At 32.1% G+C, this 24,856-nt stretch overlaps 1 protein-coding gene across 1 annotated transcript; it reads left to right on the forward strand.

Moving 5' to 3' along the window:
- Positions 1 to 4,779: 4,779 nt before the first annotated feature.
- LOC126703626 (signal peptide peptidase-like 3) lies at positions 4,780 to 21,862 on the forward strand. The gene is made up of 14 exons (XM_050402651.1): positions 4,780 to 5,297; positions 9,411 to 9,569; positions 9,804 to 9,915; positions 11,426 to 11,545; positions 12,739 to 12,896; positions 14,775 to 14,954; positions 15,952 to 15,986; positions 16,097 to 16,253; positions 17,468 to 17,521; positions 17,592 to 17,684; positions 18,417 to 18,559; positions 19,909 to 19,979; positions 20,973 to 21,056; positions 21,405 to 21,862. The coding sequence occupies exons 1-14, from the start codon at positions 5,136 to 5,138 to the stop codon at positions 21,518 to 21,520; spliced, it is 1,644 nt and encodes a 547-aa protein (XP_050258608.1). The 5' UTR covers positions 4,780 to 5,135; the 3' UTR covers positions 21,521 to 21,862.
- Positions 21,863 to 24,856: the final 2,994 nt, after the last annotated feature.

A 24,856-nucleotide genomic window follows, 5' to 3' on the forward strand; every position in this document is an offset into this window, starting at 1 on the left:
AATTATAAGTTGTATCATAATAATCATAGAAATGTCGGCAAGACAATTCAAAAGATAAGAGCAACAATTATATTCATCTTTTATATACTTATCTATTTTTTCTTGATGGAGACTGTATTCTTCCTCACTTTTTTCATCGGTAGGAACTTTTGATGGATTCTTGTCAGTGAGGATATATGAGACTTTGAGAAGACTTAAGTAGAAGAGGACCTTTCCTTTCCACCTCTTGAAGTGAGCCCCCTTAAAGCGAAAGGGCTTATTGAGATCTCCCATAGGCTCATTTGGTTTCTCTTGTGTAGGCTCCATATGATGAATCTCCTTAAAATTGTTGGTGCTAACACAATGATAATGAAAATAACACAAAGAGAAACTAAATAATACTCCTGAATTTTATTAATTTAAAGAGAGAAATTACACAATATTATTTGGATTGAGGCGCGGTACTTGCTCTCTTTAAGGAGATTCAAGCCCTTGGTTGGCTAAACTTTGTAACCGGTGCAGACCTTCTCTAACCTATCTCCCCCAGGATACAACAGTCCAACAAGTGTCGTATGGCTAGAACGACCTCTGCACAAAGTGTTTAAACCTAAAGCTCCACCAGAAAGAACACCATTCTTTGCCAAGAATCTCTCTATTTTTTTTTTTTTTTTGGGTGTATATTGCAGTAACTTAGATTGGGTCTTAATGAGTCTATTTATAGGCTCAATGGGCCTCACGAAATTACTACCCAATTTATTCTGATCAATTAGGTCCATTATTCTACTATAGTGGGTGTTATAAGATTAATTGTTGGATATTAATTCTTGGACACCTCCACCCTTCACCTCCCTATTGTGCACGTATCTAGTCCAATATCTGAGACAATTCATGTTAGCCCATTAATCACCACAATTAAAAAGAATAAAATAGTCTCTCTCCTTTTTAATGTGGGATTAAACATTTTCACTAACTCCTCATCTTCCATATTCACTCCCATATCTTTACATTTATGTTATAACATTTATTCATTTTAATTATTTAATATTAAAATGCTCCAACATGAATTATTTGTATATAATGGGTTGAACGAATTATAGATTTGAATGATTATGGATTTTAATTTTTTGTTTTTGAATATTTTTTTTTTGTTGAATAACTTATTTACTTGTTTTTTGGCTTGGTTTTGTTTTTGTTTGGGTTATTTTTTATGTTATCTAGTTTTTATTCTTGTTATTTTTTTTAGGAGGATACAAATTATATTTGAGGGGCATGATTATTTTTGGAGTAATTCTATGTCTACAATATTTTTACAATAAATTTTATGTGACAAACTATTATTAGGAGGTAAAAAAATTATGTCAACATTGAGCCCAAATTAGAAGTTGTAACAGTTTACCACTTAGAATTTATTGTGAAAGTATTGTAAAAATGTTGTGGACGTAACATAACTCTTATATTTGTTGAACCTAAATTCTTGTTATTCTTAGATTAAAGTGCTCAATACTTTTTTTAGGATGGTCAAAATAGATTAATTTTGTATATTATTTTTTTTGCTTCAAGTATTTATATAAATTTTTTTTAAAAAGTCAAGGTGTTCAAATTGCGGAGCCCTCAGTCAATCATCCAATCCACAACAATTTTAGCATCCACCTGCACCGTCTTATCGCAACAGCACTTAAACCAAATGGAATGTATTTTTTTTTTTTCCTTTAAGAGGATTCAGAAATCTGTATATATTAAGAGGATTCAGAAAGTTAGTTATTGACTTTTTTCTTGTCAAAAATACCCCTAAATTAATTAACCAATAACTTAAAAATGAGGTCAAAATAGTAAATTAGAAAAAGAAAGTTAGTTATTACTTTTTTTACTGTCAAAAATACCTCTACCTAAAACTTAAAATTGAGGTTAAAATAGTAAATTAACAAAAATAATAAATTCCTACTTCTACGTTGAAATACCTTCCTGCTTCTAGTAAACTCCTACTTTTACGTTTATTTAAATTCTTACTTCTACTTACTAACTTCCTATAAAATAAGATTACTCTTTTATTAGTTTTAAAACTCTTCAAATCTACAAAACTCATCCCAAGTATTCATTTTTTTTTTTTTTTTTTACTTCATCACGATGTTTTTGTTTCTTCTATCCTCATTTTTTTTTTCAATTTAAAAAAAAAAAAATTCACTACACCCTTATGTTTTTTTTTTTTTTTTTTTTTTTTGGTGATTGGAAAAGGTAGAAATCCCAAATTATAATAAATGCAAATTATTAATTTTTACCAAAAAATAGAAGAGCTTTTGAGCATGCGCGTGAGTGCATGCTCAGAGACTAGTATATATTAAGTACTATTTAAGAGGCTTCCTCTATTTGAAATCCTCAATTTAGATGCCTAAAATACCTTCAAATTTATCCGTTTTTTAGGCTTAAATCATAGGGTTAGACATGTAAAATTAGTAATTTTAAAACTTCTATCCTCATTTTTTTTTTCAATTTAAAAAAAAAGTTTTTTCTCTCACTTCCACATTTCTCTCTCACGTTAGTTGTCAAATACTAATACAACTTAAAAAAAAAAAAAATAGAACTTTTTTTTTTTTCCACAAACATACCTTTTTTTTAATCACTAAACTGTTTTTTTCCCACCTCCACATTTCTCTCTCACATTAATAGTCAATTACTAATACAACTTCTTAAAAAAAAAAAAAAAAAAAAAAAAACTTCCATGGATAAAACGTGTAAACCCAAAAAATAAAAAGTCTCATTGCATGCGTGAAGTGTGTGTGATGAGGCTAATGTGTGTGTGTATAAACAAAATTAAATCCAAAGAATAAGAATAGCACAAACACACACACACATTATATTTATTTATTGCTTATACATGAAGAATGTTTGCAAGTGATTTCATTTAACATATGATATTTACTTACGCAAACAAAAATATATCAAGTAAGGGCACTCACATTAGTACTTATATAATAGAAAAAATGTCACATTCCAATCAAGCATAAAATTCACCCACTTTAGTCCATGCAAAATTGTGTAAAAATAAAATATTATTACAGTAACAGTATAAATTTATAATGACACTATTCATTTTTGCATTTATTTTATTATTAGTTTTTTACGTATCCCTACCAATGATGAAGGAAAAGAGTATATGGTTGTTGTTGTGTGTAAAGAAAGAGAAGCAATTAAAAAACAAAGATAATCTAATGTGAGTTGTTTTGAAAAGCATGTAAAATAGAAAAAGTAAGTTATTATGCTAAGACAAACAAAATTTTTTATATAAACTGATGCGAATGCTCTAAGTCTTTACATCTTTACAAAAAAAAAAAAGAAAAAAAAAAGAGTACGTCTTGACATGTCTAAAAATATACAAGTCAATTGATAAAAATAAAACATAATTAAATTATGTATGGTATATGTGGGTACCTAAGGCATGCTTGGCAACGTCCTTGGCCGACCTCGGCATGCTTTGCAACGTCCTTGGCCGACCTTGGCATGCTTTGCAATGTCCTAGGCCGTTACAAAGCATGCCGAGATCAGCCAAGGACGTTGCCAAGCATGCCTAGGACGTTGCAAGCATGCTTAAGCATGCCTTACGTACCCACAGTATACATTATATACACCTTGATTAAAGAGCTATGTATGATATAAGCATAATTAAAGAAAACAAAAATGTAGTATGCAACTATATAAATGCATTACATGTTTTTAGTAAAATTCTAGGGATCATTGTTTAAATACTCGGGGAGCACATGAGGGGTGAGCCCTATGGTGGAACTCATATGTGGGACCCACCCATCACGTGAGACAAGAGAGTATTGATCTTGGAGTATCCTATAACTTCCCATCTAGATGCCAAACTTGTTGCTATATTAGCTTCATTATCAATGACAGAACTAAAATTTCATCTCTAAAGCATGAATTGAAAATTTATCACCATTAGAAAAAAAAAAAAATACTAAAAAAAAGATTTTAATAAAATATAATAAAAGAACACACACTTTTTTCTTAATAAATTTCCATTCAAATTATTTATCAAAATAGAACTCAACCCTTTTTCTTAATCTTGAAAATCACCTATAATTTTTTTTTTTTTGAGAAGAAAATACATTCAGTCATTTAATTCGAAGGGCTTTAAATCAGCCAAAACAATAGCATTTAAATCTAGTGGAACAGACTCCATCCAGAATTGTAAAGGGGAAGAAAGTCTTGTTCTCTGAAGTAAGGCGTGTGCAACTGCATTACCTTATCTAATATGAAGGAGAAAAGTTTTGTAGATATTCCCCAAATAAATAAATAAAAAGATTTATAGATATCATCTCCATTATATGTCCGATTGCTTTAAGGACAAAAATGAAAAAAAGATAAATTTAAATAGTGTACTTCATAGGTTCATACTACCGAGTTATAACAAAAAAAAAAGGGGGGGGCTAAATTATAAATTGCACACTTTAACTTTGTCAAAAATTCAATAAAGTCTTTCATCCAATTCAATTTCCTAATTTTCAACTTCGTTTAATTCAGTTATCTTATTAGTCTTTGACGCATTTAGCCATTGAAGACCCTCGGACGATGTAGTTTTGTATTGAAAATAATTGAAAGTTTATACCGCAATTCAGACAAAGACAGAGTACTGAATTGAACAAAATTTAACAAAAGTAAAAATAGAGATGTGAATTGAATTTTAAACAAATTTATTAGAGAGTGTAGTTTCAAAAAAAAAAAAAAAAAAAAGAATTGAAGACTCGAGGTGAGGATATATTAATTTAAAGAAAGCAACGTAGCGTGAAGTTACTGAGGAGAGGGATAGATAATAGATTTAGAAGATTTATTTGGTGTAGCAGACCTCTCTTCTCTGCCTACCTACCGGTCACTCGAACTCTTTTTAGTGTTTCCAACCACGAGTTTTGCGTTGATGCCTCCGTGACCCCGAGAGAGAGTAAAATACAAGACCAGAGAAAAAACCATCATTCATATATATATATATAGATTCCTCAACCGCTTTCTCAAAACAGTTAAAAACTAAAATAACTATAAATCTTATTTTACTCTCAGCTTCCTTCATACAAGAAAGAGAAAAAGCAAAGCAAACAAAATTCCTTTATCCCATTTTTTTTTTCTCTCTCTCTCAGATTGGAGCTTCTGTCAGGTCCGCCATGGCTGCTGCTTCTTCTTCTTGGCCAAAACGCCGCGTTTTGGCGAATTCTCTGATCCTCTTCATTCTGATTGGTCTGTCGTGTATCGTCGCCGCTGACGATGTCAAACAGGACGACGATACATCACCTAAATCTCCGTCCTGCGACAACCCTTACGAGTTGGTAATTTTATCCAATCCCTCTTTCCTTTCCAATCCCTAATAATTGAATCACACAATTTCTTTTTCTTGTTTCAATTATCAGATTTTTTTTTTTTTTTTGGTTCAGATTCCATTTTATATGTCCAATTTTACATTCAATTACACATAATATGGCATTTATTTTGGGTTTTAGATTTTTATTATGAATAATTGAAAATTTTAACATATTTGTTTGTGGGATCCAATTTGTCGGTGGAGAACTGAAACCAAAGAAGTAGTTTTTTTTAATAATAATAATAAAAAAAATTATTTTTATTTGTAAATTGCTTAATGGGCTATTAAAGAATGTGGCCGGAAATTCGGTATACCATGGCTTGGTAGCTTGAGGCCAATAAGATTTAGATGTGATGAATGAGTGATCATTTTTTTTTTTTTTTTTTGGTAATTTGTTTTTGCCTTTTTGTCTGGAGCTATGAATTAGAGCTTAATGTTTGGCTCTCAAGCTTGCTTTAGAGTGGTGCCAAGAGTTTTGTAGCTCAATTATCACTTCTTGGTGTTAACGGGGGAGACAATCTAGGGTTCAAATCCCCGCTCCCTCAACTAGGAAAAGAGAGGCAAAACATTGTGAGGGGCGAGATCATGGTTAGTAATTCCTCAAATCATTAGGAATTAGGAATAGGAAGAAATATTGAACTACGTACGCCATGCCAAATTAGTCGAGGGATGAAAGTGGTTTTTTTCATTAAAATTATGGTGAAGAAGTCAAAAGTATTGTCCCTATGTGAATCTGAAAATGGAATAAAAGAAGTATTTGAGGTGTGGCTTTGGAGTGATGCTTGAGAGAAATATGAATGAGATTTCTTGTGAAGTGCTGTTGCCATGGAGGGAATACCATTTGGTGAATACTGAATAGAGATGGTTTATGTATTAGAAATATGGGGAGTTTTAAACCAAGGTATATAAGGGAAATGAATTAGGAGATTGATTGGAATTTATCGCGATTTTATTGAAGGATCTATACTGGCCTTTGATTATCTTGAATTCAAAAGATCCAGGAAGACCGGTTTTAAGAGTGACTTATGAGATTGGAAAATTTTCTATTATAGTGAGGATGTGTCTTTGTGAGATGGACGATTGGATGCTTGAAATAAAGGGACTTGAAGGGTCCAAATAGAGGGAGTTTATTAAGTGGTCGTTGATTGTGTCAATGCAGCACCTCATGGAGGATTTGTATACTACTTTGAGAAACTTCTACTCATTTGGCCGAATTTCAAGAAGTCAACATCAATCATATATATTGAGAAGTAAATTTTTATTCAACAAAGACAAAAAAGAAGAGTACACAGTACATTCTAAATTTTACAGTTTCAAGTTAAGCTATTTAAGAATTCCAAAACAGAACATGAGGGAACATTTCCTTACACAATTGTTTAATCATTTTTTTTTTGATAAGTAAGAATGTTATATATACGAATGGCTGCTCTATGCATGAAAAACATAGAGCAAACCCAGAAGATACAAGAAGGAAACAAAGAAAAAGCAAAAAAGAAAACCAATCCACAGATTAATTACAAAGAGAAAGAGAGCTAATGAAAGAAGGGAGAGAATCACTAGTCGTGAGTCCCTAAGCCCGAGACTAATCAAAAAGAGTCCCACTAAAAGAAGCAAGCATCTGATCACCGGAGCTAATCAAATCCTCAAAAGTCCACCGTTTCCGTTCCTTCCAAATACACCAAAAGATGCACAATGGAACTAAATTTCATATCTGAGACGAGTGTTTCCCCAACCGATTCCACCAGCCAAAAAGCAAATCTGGGATCGAACTAGGTACAATGATTCTTTGAACATTTGGATTTGGCCATTCAATTCCATCAAAAGTTCTACTATTTGATTACGCCAAATTGTCCACACAATGCACAAAGGAACTGCATTCCAAACTTTATAATTTTTGTTGCATTCCAACAACTTAAACATTTGAACCACTGTCTTCGGCATAACCCATGACACTCCAAAGAGTGCGCATACAAATGATCAAATATCTCTAACCACTATACAAGGAAGAAGAAGGTGTTCCACTGATTCCCCACTGTTCTTACACATACAACACCAATCAACAACCATGATAGTTGAAATACTGTCTACTGTAATGTTTCTTGGCACCTTAATGCCCCTGATATACTTCCATGGAAATCTATTCCCAATAGCACCACTCAAGGCTTCATGATAAGAGTGAACTTCAAATTTGCTGACCTGTATGGTTTCCACACTATTTGATCCTCTAATCTTGAGCTAACCAGCCAATTTGAGGATTCCAACTGAGATCTCCACCCAGTTAGGAAGCGACTGACGCACTCTTATTGTTTGCATGAAATAATTAAGAAAAGCATCTTTTAGCAGAGAGTCCCAACACCACAGATTATGCCAAACATGAATTTGTGTACCATCCCCTACCTAGAATATTATATGATAGATGAGATAGCAAACTTGGGTTGTACCATGGATGGCTTTCAAACATGGGGGAGGAACTTTTTATTCCAAGTTTGGCACATATTGGATGATGATTTTGAGGAAGTATTCTTGCCTTGGTTTATTATTTCTAATTACTTTTATTTTTCCTACCATGTGTGTGTGGGGGGCTAAGTAAATCAATGGATAGCTTGGTCCTGTTGGAAATACCAGTGTTAGTGAAGACACAATAAGAAATGATATAGATAAAATCACTCTTAGTGGGAGTGATAGTGACAATTCTAATTAAGCAATGTTGATTAGTTAGTGGGCGTTAGAGACATTAAGAATCTCATACCTGATGATACTCATTTAGTTAGGGATAATAATAGGGAGACTTATCTCATATATTTTGATATTGATAATTAAAATTTTGAGATTGACAATGTTCATTCTTTTCTTTGGGAACTAAAAAGTTCCTTTTCAACTTCTTTGAATGTCAGTTATCTGAATAGTGTGTCTAATAGTGATGACCACCATATATATATATATATATACATAGGTGATCTGAATTCACACTCTATTCTATACCTTCCAATTATGTTAAAATCCTTATGTCCCATTCATAGAGGGCAATGGTAATTTATCATTAGTTTAGGCCTTTGGGATTGGGGGTAATTTATCAATGGATTAAGATTAGGGTTAGGGTTAGAGTATTCGGCCCAGATATGTGGAAGAGTTGGGTAAACAATATATATTCAGTTGTGGTTAGAGTTTTCATACAGCTAATTTATGGAAGCCAATTAGGAGCATTTGTGAGGTATTCTAGAAATGTACTAGGATTAATGTTAAGATGGAAGTGACAGTTGTTTTTGACATGATCTCTGGTATAAAGATACATCATTGAAATTTTATTCCCGGAATTTTTATGCATTGCAGTTGATAGAGAAGCAACTATTACGGATTATATGCGTCTCACTAATTAGGTTTTGCATTGAAGCTCTTGGTGTTCAAGCTTTTGCTTATCTCTTATATACTTCCTGTGTATAAGGGCTACACCCTTCTATGATTTCTTGAAGAATGTCTCACTTTTTCTTAATTTTTTTTAATTAAAAAAAAATAATAAATAAAGAACCATTAATGAGTCGATAGAACATAAGAATTTTTTGTTGGTTAGTAGTGTTAATTGAATACGCAAGAAAGGGGTGCAACTCTAATGCATAAGAGGGATACAATAGAAATTGCTTGAAAATTAGAAATAAATATGAAGAATTGCATAAATGCTAATAAGCTCTATCTCAAATGGAGCCTCCTCGCCTTGTAAGAACAAGGTGGGGGTGAGGTCACGAGTTCATGATCCACTGGGTGCTTGTGTGATTACCAAAGAAGATCGGCCATCATTCGTGTGCATCCAAGCATGAAATCATCTTAAAAATAGAAGCTTGAACTCCAACATGGATACTTCCCACAATCAAAAGTCTGAGCATTCCTCTCTCTAGATGCACCACATAAGACAGAGGGACAACCTTGTTGATCTTGCCACATAAGATTTGAGTCATTTGAAGTGACAATTTTGCAGATGTGAAAATCAACAAAATTATTTTTGAAATTCTTTTCTTCAGCTCGAGTATAGATTGAAGAAGAAAAAGGGGAAAAAAAAAACTCTGTTTACTGTATTTAAATCTTGCAGGTCAAGGTCAAGAGCTGGGCTGGGGGTGCTGAAGGAGAAACTTTAACCGGGTTAAATGCAAGATTTGGGGCTCTATTGCCTTCTCATGCTGAAAAAGCTCCCAGATTGCCTGCTGTCTTTTCAAATCCCTTGAACAGCTGTTCCAGTTCATCTTCAAAGGTATACCATCTTTTTTGATTGGTTAAAATTTTCATCTTCTTAGCTCTTAGTCTTGAAGAACTCTCAATTCAAAGCTTTCAAAAAGTTGGAAAAACTTTAAATGCTTGAGTTGATGTTATAGTGAATGATTAGAAAAACATTATTGTTTTTGAAGTTCATAATTAAATTCAGATTGATGTCATTATTAACTTTTTAAGGCATCGGGATAAGTATGGTTGTCTTTTGCTTTTGTAGTTATCTGGATCTATTGTCCTGGCCATACGTGGTGATTGTGACTTCACAAAAAAGGCAGAAGTCGCACAGTCAGGAGGAGCTGCGGCCTTGGTGGTGATAAATGACAATGAAGGTTGTAATTTAAATACATCTATACACAATGTTAGTAATTTACATGCACACATTGTTAGTAATTCAGAATCAAATTTATTGACTCTTCTCGTTCCAACGTAAGCCATTTTATAATTTCTTGACTTCCAAGCACAAATTTATATTTTTAAATTAAAAAAAAATTTTCATTTCTGTTCTATTATTTGTTTGAAACTTTAAAAGCAGCTAGAAGGGATTTTTTTTTTTTTTTTTTTTTTTTTCAGTTGTTTTGCATATCTAAACTGAATGGCTTAACATAGAAATTGAAAATATATTTTCCAATCTTTTATGCTTATGTTCCCAATAACACAAACTATTAGTAATTAATGATTATATATATATATATATATATTAAATTTGTACTGTTAGTAATTTATATATTTAAAATGTTGTTATATTTATTCACTTTTCAAGTTTGAGTTTTGAATATAAATGGCTATGTTTTTTCCACTGAAAGAATATCTCTTTGGCTTGGTTATCAGGTTGAACTCCTAAGATTTGCTACCATTCAACGACATTAATTTCAGTCATTATAAATTTCTTAATAAATTATAGTATTATGATGTCAAAATGGCAAGTTTAATTTCTTTAGCTTGCCAATATAGTAGTTTCTAGTTCATGTTTCATCTTTGGAAACTTTTTTGATAATTAATAATTTTATTGCAAACAGTAAAAGCTTATGTACATAGAATGTACACTCAAACTCTCCTAAAGAATTACATAGAGAAAAAACTATAATATCAAAGAAGAGAGCTTATAAAATCTATGATCGAATGCTCATCATGGTTTCCAATAGTATGAGACTTCTCTACCAAACATCTTAGAAATGAAGTTTTCAACTAACACCCTCACACCGTTAAAAGTGCGGTTGTTCCTCTCCCTCCATAGTGCCCATGTGTGACACAATGGAGCTATGTTTCAAGCAAATGAGTTGGCATGATTTCCAACATAAGCCTTCCATACACAAAGTAGTATCATTTCAATCATTTATAGGTTGTGTTCATTTTGTGTTTGAACAATGTTCCTTCATCGCCTATAATTGATGTCTTAGAGCAATACTTTTGACAAATCAAATATTTATTTGTCACCAAATTGGATGGGAAAAAATGTGACATGTTGCTTAAGTAGTGATATTTTAATATATATTTGTCTTGATTTTCTCCTTAGATTTACTCTACTTCATCTACCCTAATTGCAAAATACTGACTGTCTCATTCTCACAATTATTTGTTGATTGCATATGTATATTATTAAACCTCCTTTCTATGTGTGTGACTGTCTGTATGTGTGTGTGTGTGTGTGTGTGTGGTCTTTTTGCCATTAACTCTTGATTGCACATCTATGGTTTTACAAAACCTCCATCATAGAACCCCTCCATCCATCTTCACTGAGCACCACCACTGTCATGGACAGTTAATCAGTAACTTTGACTTTTTTCCTTTTTATCAATTTCTTCAATTTTAATTTCATGTCCCGTTTTACTATCACTTCAGATCTTTTCAAGATGGTCTGCTCCGACAATGACACAGCTATAAATATATCAATTCCTGTTGTTATGATTCCAAAGTCAGGAGGAGAGACTCTTAACAAATCTTTAGCATCTGGACAGAAAGGTGAGCCTCTAATTATTCTGTGAAACATTTTTATATTTATTATACATGTGTAGCAGTTATTTACATGGACTGTTAGAGAAGCAAGGACATCTTGTCTCTGCACAGGAACAATAGTTGGTTAGGGACATGATTAAAGTATGTGTCTGGTTGACGACCATAAGTGAGACAGAAAATTCCAAGAATGAGGAGTGGTATTCTCTGTAAGGACTCTTCCTTAGAAAGGTTCCCTATGTTATCAAAAAAGAAGAGAGAAGGGGTGGGGGGGGGGGGGGGGGCAGGAGGGATGTAATTTATTACTCAAGAGTATGCATGAAAGTAAACTAAGAAAAGCAGAGATGATACTTTATGAAGCAAATTCTCTGCTACAATTGATATGTGGCATCACATGGTGTAAAATCATGTGTTTTCACTCTATGCTTGCTCATGGTTAAAAGATGCTTACATTATTAAAGTTATTGGCCTCTTGCTTCAGTTACATGGAGTAAGGCAAGCTTGAACTAAGGGAGTGTTAGGCTGGGATGAAGGTAGGGTCTTGATTTTTGTCCCCTCTGGATTATGGCCATCATGGTTAGTCCTGTCTCCCCCTGCAACTTTATAGTTACCTCCTTACCTTTTTACCATCTTTGCCTAATATAAATAGTCTCTGCCTAATCTCATAAGTGGAAGAATTGGCTTCTATTTTAATACATCTTAATCATTAAAGCTGCTAGCCATTTTTTTCTTGACCCAATCCCCCTAAAACAAAAGGCTTTTTTTCATCTTTGATATGCATGTGGGTATTTTAAGATATGAGTTCTTTTTCCCTGCCTGGTTCTTTTCTTCGATGATTTTTATTTAGTGCATGGCGTTATAGACAAAGCGAGTTGATATATTTTTAGAAACTGCATGGAGGTCAATGTTGGATTAGGATGACTCAATGGAAGTAATTATAATTTACCTTTTCTTCTAGTAGGTGCAAGTGCCAGGGATTTAGAGAGAATGCTTAAATTTGAGCTTATCTTTACTGAATTCTTGGCTAGCAACATGCATAAGCAGGGGTTAGTGATGTTTGTGTGCATGTGCATATATTGATTTAGACTTCACTTCCAGATATGTTTTCACTTATGAAGTATCTGTCGGGTGAGTACTTATCAATTATTAATTTTTTTTTTTATCTCTTATATTTGTGGTTAATTGTAAATCATTTATTGCAGTGGAACTTTTATTATATGCGCCAGACCGCCCAGTTGTAGACTACGCAGTGATATTCTTATGGTTGATGGCTGTTGGAACACTTTTCTGTGCTTCACTTTGGTCAGATTTCACTGCTTCTGAGAAGACTGACGAGCGCTATAATGAACTATCTCCAAAGGTTTTCTGTTCAACCATTTATTCTTTGTCCTACACTTCATTTTTGATAAGTACTGTCCTACACTTAATATGTGTGTACTTAAGTTTAATTCCCTTCTCATAGATTTCTCTTGATCAACATCATAATGAGCTTGGTTACACAAAATGACTGCTTGGTAATTGGTATAATAGCTAATGTAAATGCATGTTGTTGGCTATTTTAAGTCATCTGGAATTGGTGTCATACGAAATAGAGAAAAAAATTGTAATTGTTTTGACTGCCCTTGATCTTTATACTCTTATAAATTTTCCTGATATATGCTACCTTCTCTATTTTGTCTCTTTTTCAGTTGTTACTGATGTAATATATGCAGTACTAAATGAATTAGCTCAAAATATTATATTGTAAATGCAATTCTGGGCAACTCAGGTCTGAATTATTAAAAAAATCTAGCTTTTTGACTGCCTTTTTTCTGTGTGCTCTTATAAATCTTCCTGATGTATGTTACATTCTCTATGTTGCCTTTGGAGCAGTTGTCACTGATGCATTATATGCAGCACAATAAAATTTATTTCAAAGTATTCTATTGTAAATTACATTCTGGGTAACTCAGGTCTGATTTTTTTGTTGCTTTTTTAGATAGGTTTGTGTCAGCCCTTGATGGGTATGCCCTTCTTGCCTATTTGCACCCTACATCATACATGTCGTTGGATCATTAAAACATATTCAAGTTTATTGGCTGAAAATATAGTTTGATGGTCATCATTAGGATAGTGTTTATGCCATATGAACAGTATTACTATTTTATTTTCAACTGCTAATAAGATCTAATTTTATGGCAGATGAGTTCTATGTTAATCACTTGAATGACTATTAATTAAAGTAAATCAACCGAGTACTGTTTGTATTTTCAACTAAGCATTAATTCCAAGGATCCTTTTTTGTCATTCAGCCCTATCTAAGGCCATATTCTAACTACTTGCCTATTTTATGTTTGGCACCTCCTTAACCCTTTTTGCTTGGCCAACTTGAATAAAATCAATCTCTTTGGATTATTCTTGAATGTGATCAAACCATTTTGTGGAAACTTATTTGATCTTTCCTTGTGTTCGCACTTTTCCATCTTGATATCATGTTTGCTACTTATAGTATTGATCTGTTTCTTTATTGCTTGACATTTTCTTCCATACAGCATGTTATAATGCACAATTGTCTCATTATGGATACTCTGTTATGTCTTAAATAAATAATGCATAATTATCTCTCTATTGATAATTGTCGAACCTTTAATGAGAAATTCACCTTGTAAGAATTATGAAATTATAGAGTAGAATGGAAAGTTTTGCAATAGTTCATAGTGAGATATTCTTTTTTTTATGTTGAACCTTTTTTTCCCCGGGCAAGTAGCTAATGATTTCTTCTTATATGCCTCCATGACCCTTTTCTTTCTCCCTAATCCCAACAACAAAAACAAATCCCATATCATACTGTAATTGGTTCCCACTTGTTGCTAAATTGCTATGTGTTCTAGATTGCTTGCTAGTCAGGGCATTTGATTGATAGTTTGACATTGCCCCCCTATTGACCTTGATAGAACCAGAAAATAGTTGATTCTACTATCTCCAAAACACCACAACTGTGAGCACCATGCTTCATAGAGAATAATGGTGTTATTAGTAATAGTGTGTGACAGATGGTTGTACCAATTGGAGGAAAATCATAGGTTCACATTTATTTTCTTTGTGAGATGTTCTATTGAAATTTAGCTTTCCATCATAATTATTTCTCCTGTCTTTCCCCTAGTCTCCAAGTTGTTTAGTTTTCTTTAATTATTGCGTAATATGTGGTGATTATGGAAAGGAGTATTTGAATTGAATTGTCTTTTCTTTTATTGACTAGGAATCTTCCAATGCTGGATCAGACAAAGACGATTTGGAGAAGGAAGTCCTTGATATTAGTGCAAAGGGTGCTATATTTTTTGTCATAATGGCATCTGCATTTTTGGTGCTATTATATTTTTTTATGTCCTCCTGGTTTATCTGGGTGCTCATTGTACTATTCTGCATTGGTGGTGTTGAGGTAACACGGTTCTTTAGCGTGCATGTTTATTATTTTTATTTCTGGCTGAGATGATATAAAATTCCTCCATAAACATGTATTGCTTTCTGTCTAGAGGTACTCGAAATGTCACATTTTTAAATAATATCCTTCAATCTTATATGCACATGAAAACGTTTTTTATTATGCATTTTAGTAACAGCTTCCAGGAATGCATTTTTAGAAAATGGAAGTTATTTTAGTAAAAAAATGCCAATTATTAGTGTTTCATATTAAAGTGTCCTCCCAAAAGCTTTAGTCAATAGGTGGAGAGTTCCAATAAGTACATAAAGCTGTTACCTGGGATGAGTCAAACAATGTGGAACTTCCTTTGAGCACCTCCTCGAATGTGTTGGTCCAAAAAAAACAGTAAAGAATTCAATTAAACGAAACAGGCTCAATGTAGAACAACCAAACCAGAATCAAATAAACCAGGTACATGGAATCTGAACTACAAATTGTTGTCTGACACTATGTGACAACTGACAACCAAAAGTTTAAGCTCATAGTTGGAAGGCCCAACATGTACATAAACCCATAACCAAGCACACTCAGTGTGGAACTTCCTTCAACAGTTCATTTTTCTTAAACATAAAATGTGAAAAGGAAATTTTGAAAATCGTTATGATGTTATTTTTAATAAGTGAACTCATTATGTTGTTCTCCGAAACTAGTTTCTCGTTTTCCCTAAAAAAATCTTTTCTTAAATGATTTATGTGCTATTTTTTAATATTCTTGTCTCTATGAATAGAAAATTATTTTCCAGCACGTCCAAGAGGCCTTCAAGGTCTTATTAAAATGGCAGGGTACTATTAGTTTACTCAATGTATGATACAGAACAGAAAATATTGTGCTGCATACAGTGTTTTAACTATTAGACCAGACCTGTTGGTTGGACTGTTTGAACAGTGGACTGGTCTAATTTCATTCATGTCATACTTGTCCCCTTCTTTCTAATTAAATTAGTTTTTTGTTTCAGGGAATGCATGCTTGTATAGTTGGCCTAATATTACGGTATACTCCATATTTGCTTTTGCTTTCTGCTGAACCTTTCAAGTAGCTTGGAATTATGTAATAGTTTCTTTTTATTAGTGTTCCTTACTTTTGTACTATCTTTTGAGCAGAAAATGCAGAAAATGTGGGCTAAAGGCAGTGAATTTGCCTCTTATTGGGGAGGTTTCAATTATCTCACTTGTGGTACTATTTTTCTGTGTGGCATTTGCAATTTTCTGGGCTGTTACTCGGAAGTCATCATATTCATGGTTCGGTCAAGATGTTCTTGTAAGTCACATATCTCAGTAACTGTGTGCCATGCAATTTTGTCTATATCAATGTTCAAATGAAATAAATTCAGTTACTAAAACCAAACCTTTTTGAACTGGTATATTGAAGTTTTCTATAGCACCATTGAAATGAAAAATAACTCAGTTGCTAATGCTGAATTGATATTTAGGTAGAGTTGCTGAATTGGTAATGGAAGTTACTCCTCTTTTATCTTAATTTTTATTTATTGGCAATCCGTGTCCTTGTTGGGAGAACTTTATTGGATTGGTTGTTTGCTTTGCAAAAACAATCATTCCCTTCTTTTATTGATTTCCTAGATTCTTGCAATATATGTATTTGATTTGTTGACCCCTTGTACACTCCTTGTGTACTAGTGTGTTCCTTTTTGATATCAATAAAACTTATTACTTATCAAAAAAAAAAAAAGTGTCCTTGTTGGAATTGGCAAGGAAGCTGAAATAGTTTTATTTGGTTGTCATGTGTAAGCCATACCTATGCTATTTATCATGCTGACCCATTTGGTTTATGAATTTCTTCTGTGATTTAGAACTCATCAAATATTTCCTTAGAAATCTTAATCCATTCTCTCTTTCTCATAAAACCTGATGTCGTTTTTATTATTTTTTTTAAAACCTATCTGTCATTATGTCAGTGAATTCAGAGGGGAATGTGGACGAGGACATTACCCAAACATATGACACTCATTTAATTTGTCTTCCTTCCTTGGTTGTTGGTGCATTTGTGTTAATATATGCTTAATATTTCAGATTTGGAAATGTATCTGTGTCAATCCCTTTCTTTTGTTAATTATTTTTGTTAAATTGCCACCTAGAATGTTGTAGCCTTGTAGAATGGACTGGTGATCTTACTCATCATGATGCCTTAGTTCATTGAGGGTTCACCTTAGTGCGTAGTTTAGTTAGGTATAAATGGCTTGTGTCCTGCACAGAAACCTCAAGCAGCCAAAGTACTATGCCACTGTGTTTTGCCAATATATGTCTTATAAGCAGAACCAACCAGTGTAGGTGAAATGAATCTTCTTTTTCGTATTGTTACGAATCTTAAGTTGTTGGACTATTATATATCTATTGGTTTGCTGCAATATGTTGTATTTCGTCTGTGTATGTAGCTTACTGAAGTCAGATGCATAATTTTTCAAATCCTTCTTTCTTCTCTCATTTTCACTAGTTAAATGGCCTCCTTGTTGACAGGGTATCTGTTTGATGATAACAGTCTTGCAAATGGCCCGATTGCCTAATATCAAGGTAGGTAAGTTTTTTGCTTTCACTTGACATTGCATTCATTTTTAATAACCATGTCGAGATCACACTGCAGGTTGCTACTGTACTTCTTTGCTGTGCATTTGTTTATGACATCTTTTGGGTATTCATATCAAAAGCGATCTTCAATGAGAGTGTTATGATTGCGGTAAGTTCTGATCTCACCTTTAGTTTCTTTTGCTTGTATCGTTAAAGTTGTGCTATATAGTACCCATGCATGCTTGTTCTGTTTAGTTTAGACTTGAAACACAGAGTGTGTATCTATTTTTTGCACATTCACTTTACCCTGATTGGATGAAAGAATTGATATTTATATAGATTTAAATTAAAATGATAGGATTTATATTCCCATCATTTAAAATTCTAGCAATCACTATTTGCATTGTTTGGATTGGATATTATGTAGACAAGAAAATTTCATTAATTTAAATGTATAAAAATTCTAAAAATACAAGCTAAAACTGATGAGTGAAACCCTCTCACAGTACTCATCGCTATTTACAATCAAATCAAATTTTGAGTGGTGAGGATACAATATTTCTTTTTGGGGGTAAGTGACAATATATTTTGTTATGCAAATACTATTTCCCTAATATTTTAATATGTGGAACCTGCTGATGGCAATATGAGTAGCATGTTGCACTACATTTTCTGCTAACAACTATTTCACATGGAACATTTGTATTGGGTCTTGTTTTTGTTTTCTGTGCTTCCTCTTCTTGCTTTTTATTAAATTTTTCATCTGATGTATCCTTCTGTCTAACCATATCTCTGTGATATTTTTAACTTTCATGAGTACGTAATAAATTACATAGGCTATTTTTTATGACTGGAATTATTTTTATATGGTTTTTGAATGACTTTTCATCATTATCTGTAGGTTGCTCGAGGTGACAACAGTGGTGGAGAATCAATTCCCATGCTTTTGAGAGTCCCTCGACTTTTTGACCCTTGGGGTGGTTATGATATGATTGGCTTTGGGGACATTCTTTTCCCTGGTTTGCTTATTTCATTTGCTTTCAGGTAATGATTCGGTGCATCTCGATTGTGATATGAAGTACTTTGCCTTCAGTAAATCATATGAAATGTAAAGGTCTTACAAACCATGAAATCATTATGTGGCTCAATATTACATGTTAAACAACATGTTTATGCTATGTGGCTACTAGAAGTACATTAAATTCTTTAAAATTTTTGGTCTATATGAAAATTTCTTACTAAAATTTTAAAAAATTTAAAGTACCATTACTGCTACAATTAAAATCCGACTATCAAAACTTTCAACAATTATTTTTGTTATTTATTTTAAATTATTTTCATCATCTACTATAATTTTTAATTTTGATAAAAACTCAGTCTTACATAATTTTTATTCACCACATAATTTAAGGTAATTACTTTTACTATCCATTTTATTGTTCAATTTTGACGGGATTAATGAAAATTTCCGTAAGTTACACATGATTTTTAATTATTCCATGCATCACATGGGTATACTGCTAGTTTTGTGAAAGTATGGAGGCTCCTTTTTGCTTGAGCTTAGTGAACTTAACGGTGATTGGCTAGAATTAAAAGACAATTTTGTATTTTTTTTTTTAGGTAAAAAGCCAATTTTGTATGTTGCTGAATTTCCTACGCTTTTAAAATAATAATTCTTTTTGGCTAAATGAATGATCAATACTTTCAGAATTGAGTAGTGATGGCAATGAATTGGGTTTAGTGGGTTTCCCAACCCAAACCAAATAAGGGTCTGGGGTGGGGTTGGTTTCAAATTATAAAACCCACTAGGGCCTGGGAAGTATTCAGGTTTTACCCTTTAGGTATCCTAACCAGATCTGATTATGTGTTTAAATTACTACTAAAAGTCCCCTATTATTACTTTGTTTATACAAAAACTAGGGTTCTACAACAAAAGTATGTCTCTCTTTATCTCTTAAGGTGTTGTTTAATTTAGAGTAAAAGTACTAACTGGTGCTTAAATTTAGATAAATAATATTAGATGATTACTTTTAGGTTAACCGGACTTAATCATCCCATTCAGCCCAACTCATGGTTAGATAAATGAGGAGTTAGTACAGGTTTGGGATGGAATTTCGAAAATTTTATAGGGTTTGGTGTGTAGAATATTTGGAGGGTTTGGGTTTGGAATTTTTTTTATTTTTTATTTTTTCAGGTCCCAAACCTGGCCTATTGTCAGTCATAGAATTGAGCTTTTGAAACTGATTAAGGTGTTTGATGTTTCTGATCATGTGTCAAACAAAGGCATATTGTATTTAAGATGGTGAAAATTTTATTTTTTATTTTTTAAATTTGCTTCTGTGGGTAAATTTTCATTTTAATCTCTCTCTTTTTTCCATCTTTGGGTGTCTCAGATATGACAAAGCAAACAAGAAGGGTGTATTGAATGGATATTTTCTTTGGCTGATGATTGGCTATGGACTTGGTGAGTGCTCCTGCAATATCTTCTTCATCTTAATTTGTTTGCATTTGCGGCACAAAGATTTTTCTTCCGCATCAACTTAGAGAATAAATGTTGTGCATGTGAAAAGTATTGAACTTATGTAAGGTCATATAACTATCATATGACTAATTGAATAAAATTTAAAGGAGATCTAACGTTTTATATTATCATTTCTGTACACCATAAAAGAAAGTACCCTTTTTATCTTATGATTTTCTCTGTCCCCATTTAACTGTTGAACACTATCTGTATTGTATTGATGTCATTTTCTAATGCTCAGAATTTGAAAACACCCGTAATTAATGAAGATCACTGAGCTGACAGCCCTTTGGATAGAGAGCACAATTTTGAAAAGCTAATGGTTACAGAGGGAATTCTTTAACAAGTATAGAGGTCCTAGGAAAGAACCTTCTATCTCCCTTCCAGTGTATTTGGTGAAGGAACATGTAGAATATCTTAGAGGAAGTGTAAGGGATCATGAAATCCACTAATGAATAAGAGTCCAATGAATTTTCCTTGCCAAAGCAACATAGGGTTTCCCTAACAACTACACCCCAAGAATTCTATTGGTACTTCTTGTTTGGAATGATTTGGACAACTTTTATTGTTGCAACTGACTTGTAAAATTTAATCATGTCATCGTAATTTTTCATTCCTTATGCACAAAAGATGATGATAATATGTCAAGCAACAGTTTTCATTTTGTTACTGATGTTGCATCTTCACTGAGAACTGAATAAGATTATTCCTGTTGTTGTCTTAAGCTCTCTGCTAGGGTGGCTGGTAGCTCAAGTTCACAGTTTTGCATGTCTATGCTGATACCTTTTTTTTTTGGTTGAGAAACATGTCTATGTTAATACTTAAAAAGTATATAGATTCAGTGTTTTGAGCTGCTGCACTAGGATGCATGCAAACCCTTCTATATTTCTATGCTGTCTTTCCTGTTATACTGACAGAAGGTTTCTACTGCTTCAGGCCTTTTCTTTACGTACCTGGCCTTATATCTAATGGATGGGCATGGTCAGCCCGCACTCCTCTATCTTGTTCCATGTACACTAGGTAATAAATTGTGTTATTTAGCTTTTGGTAGGCTTCATCCTTCCTGGTTTACAATTAATGGGATATATATATATATATATATATATATATTTTTTTATCCACACTTTATTTTTCTCTGCAATAAGAGACAAAAAAGCTTATGACTGACGTGGTGGCAAGTTGGTATTGATAAGTCAAAAAGTGATGTGAATGGTGGACTTATGTGAGAACCAATGAAAACTTACCAACCCAACTTTTGTGAAAATTATTATATTTGGAGCATTACTCTTTTTCTTTCTCTTTTTGTTAGGTCAATAAAGCTTTGCATGTTCTTGACTTTTTCCATCCTTTCTCTGGCCATTGTATCAGGTGTTATTGTTATACTGAGCTTGGTGAGAGGTGAATTGAAGCAGCTTTGGCATTATGGCGCAGAAGAGGAGTCATCGCCATCACCAACCCCTAGGGATCCTTCTGAAGAAGCTTAAAGCATCATATTAGTCACATATATCTTCCAAAATGAGATAAAACGGAATTCGCTCTTATCTCCCTAGTTTGAAGAGGTTGACTTCGGATTCATCAGTAACTATCTTGGCTCAATATGATGTGAAGAATACAGTTAAGAGCAGTACAATTCCAAGGCTATTCACCTCGATGTTCACTCTTGTGTATATCATCTTCTTTTGTATTTATTGATCTTGCGTCTATTTAATACGTTCGTAATATTATGAATTGCATCATCATTATTGTTCCCTTTGATGAATGATAATATACTTGGAAAGAACTGTTAATTTTAACATCATACGGTTAGTGAATTACTTACATCGAAATGATGGTGCTTAAATGGTTGCAGATATCTATATTTATATACTAATAATACTAAAAGCTGATGAAAAGTATTAGTACTACAAAAAAATAACACAACTCGGATAGTGCGAATGCCAAGTTAGTGGGGGGAGAAAAAAAAGTTGTAGATCAAGAGCTCTACCACTCAGAACTCTCCACATGGTCGGTTGTTATAAAAATTAAGTTATTTTTTTGTAGCCTTAGCATTTTTCAAAGTTAAAAGTAGCATTTATTGTTGTTACTCTTTTGTTGAGAATTATCAATGTAACATTTTAGTCCATCTCGGTCTCATTTTGGTTAATTTCAATCCAATCCAGTTTGGTTCATTCAGTCCATTCAATCTACTTACTTAAGAATAGAGAAAATAGGTTTAAGTTAAGAGTACTTATTCAAAATATGAATTTATCAAAAAATATATATAGATAACAAAAAGTAGAATGATTATTTTTAATTTAATGATTTGTGGTATTAAATTTCATCAATTTTTTCCCCTTAGTTAATATTTGTACTTTATTTTTTTGTGTGAATTATACAATTTCAATGTTTAGATATGATATAATTTGAATTCGAAGACCAATATATATATATATATATATATATATATATATTATTTTTATTTTTATAAGGGTCCGATTAATGTATGTTCAAAGACAAACATTAACCATTCATTCTAGATCTGTTTTATTGGAGTGGAAAAGTGGGAGGATAGAAAAGATTTAGTTTTCACTCATATGTGTTTGGTTGGAGCAGTGAAAAAGTGGGAGAGTGAAAAACTCTTTTATTTGATTAAAGAGGAAAGTGGAAGGATAGTAAATGTAGTTTATATAAATTGACTATTATGTCTTTGTTATATAATATATAAGAAATAGATTTATTTACACTCATTAAATAATATAAAAATTAACACAAATACATATGAATTTATATTATTATTTATATTATAAAATTTATGGGCAACAAAAATTGTATTACGTGTTAACTTTGCTGGGAAGGCATTCTAAAAAGGAAAAAAGAAAACTTTGCTGAGAAGAAAAACGTGGAATATGGGCAGCAAAACTAATAAATCAAAACTGGGCAACAAAAATAATTGGGCAGAAAAAATAAGACAGCAAATATAAGTTCAACAAAAGAAGACAACAAAAATAACTAAGCAGCAAAACGTGAAATAGAATGAGTACAAGGCAAAAAAGTAAAGGGTATTGTTGTCACACAGCAGACTTTAGAGTTTTCTCCCCTCTTTTATCTCCATTTTGGGGAGAAAAGTTGTGTGGGCCTGGGTGGAAAATGCCTGGGCCCACATAAAAGTTTTCTTTCCCTTCCCAATTCCAAACAACACATAAACTCATTTTTTCTTTTATTTTTTCTCTAAAGTTTTCCATCAATCCTATTTCATCTCCAAAGAAACAAACAATTTAAGAAACTTTTTATGAAAAATTGAAAAAACTGTCAAATCAATTAGTTACTTCTTCATTTCTCCATAAAATGTTTCCTAAAATGGTTTACAAATATATGCTTAGCACATAAGTTAGTAAAATCCATTTTTATAAAGGGATAAGAAATTTCTTTGATGAGTTGGATACTAATATGCAAGGTTTTCAAACCCGGACCATACATTGAACCGTAAAAATGAGAGGTTCAAGGTTTTTAAGGTCAAACCGAGGTCGAACTAGAGTCGAACCGTGATGATGTCATAATTAATTTAATAATTATTTAAATATAAATTAATATATTAAATTTGTAAATATTATCAAAATTTACTAAAAATATCTTAAAAATTGAAACAAAATACATAAAATAGTACATTATAAGGTTAATAAAAAATAGTACAACATAAATAAGCATAAAAAGAAATTTTTATAATAATCCTTTAAGAGAAATCATTTCAGTTAACTAAAAATGACTTTTAAAATAAATTCATAAATTATTATTCTTAAATAAAAAGTTAATTTGGTAATGTTTAATATGTTGAGAAAGATGACATAGAAGTTTAGAAACTATAAATCATATAAATTTAATAATATTGCATATTAGCTCCCAAGAAGAGCACTTGGTCCGTTGGTCATGGCTTCAGTCTTGCTTACAAGGTGTGAGAGGTCAGGTTCGGATCTCAAAACCTTGTTGATATGAAGTTGCGCCCAATGCGATGCAGGTGTAAAAAAAAAAAATTATTGAAATAATTAATGAGTTTGCAATACAAATGATGAATTGAAAAAAAAAAAAAATTTGTTGTTTAATTTTTAGTGGTTTTTTTATAAGTAGTATATATTTGTTGTTCCATGCATATTGGATTTGAAAGTTCTCTTTGAAATATGTTGTGTTCTATTCTTCTATTTAGTTTTTTCTAATGTTATTGTATTATAAATTGTTTGTGTTTGGTTTACTTAGTTTCCAATGTAGTTTAAGAGTTATCATATTAATAATCTAATCACTAAACATATACAGATATAAATATTTGATTTTGTAGTCAGTTTTGAAGGTATTCTGTAGTTGCACAAAAAATTGATTCCTGACAAGTATAATTCAAAAAATTAAAATCCCATTTCATATGAAGATTATAGATTAAAATGTTGACTAATATCCATTTGTTAGCATTTTTTTTAGCACAAAAAAAAATGATTATTTTATTCAAATCTCAAGACACAGATGTGCATGTGACAATATAAGATCCCATAATGTGGTCAAATAATAGACTCCAAGTTTTTCTGTTAAGCATAGCTCATAACAAGACATGATCTTTTAGAAGAAAAAATAGGTTGGATAATACTCAAACACTAATGATTGTGTTCGAAATGCATTTTAGAACAATTAGAAATGCAAAAGTGATTTTCAATAATAAAATAGAATGTAGTATATGATTGTGAACTAAATTTTTATGATTTTATTTTTATTTAGTTGTCTATAACCCTATAACCCTTTACAAATCTTTTATCCCCTATAGAATTCATCTACTATAAACTTAATGGTTAATACATTCATAC

This window comes from Quercus robur, chromosome 10, assembly GCF_932294415.1.
Source record: "Quercus robur chromosome 10, dhQueRobu3.1, whole genome shotgun sequence".
NCBI classification, from domain to species: Eukaryota; Viridiplantae; Streptophyta; class Magnoliopsida; order Fagales; family Fagaceae; genus Quercus; species Quercus robur.

Bases quoted from the DNA above. Each gene is read 5' to 3' on its own strand.
- LOC126703626 (XM_050402651.1), top strand. From the start codon at position 5,136: ATGGCTGCTGCTTCTTCTTCTTGGCCAAAACGCCGCGTTTTGGCGAAT. The intron at 9,570-9,803 runs GTATACCATCTT...TTGCTTTTGTAG, and splicing joins GTTCCAGTTCATCTTCAAAG to TTATCTGGATCTATTGTCCT. The intron at 21,057-21,404 runs GTAATAAATTGT...CCATTGTATCAG, and splicing joins TCTTGTTCCATGTACACTAG to GTGTTATTGTTATACTGAGC.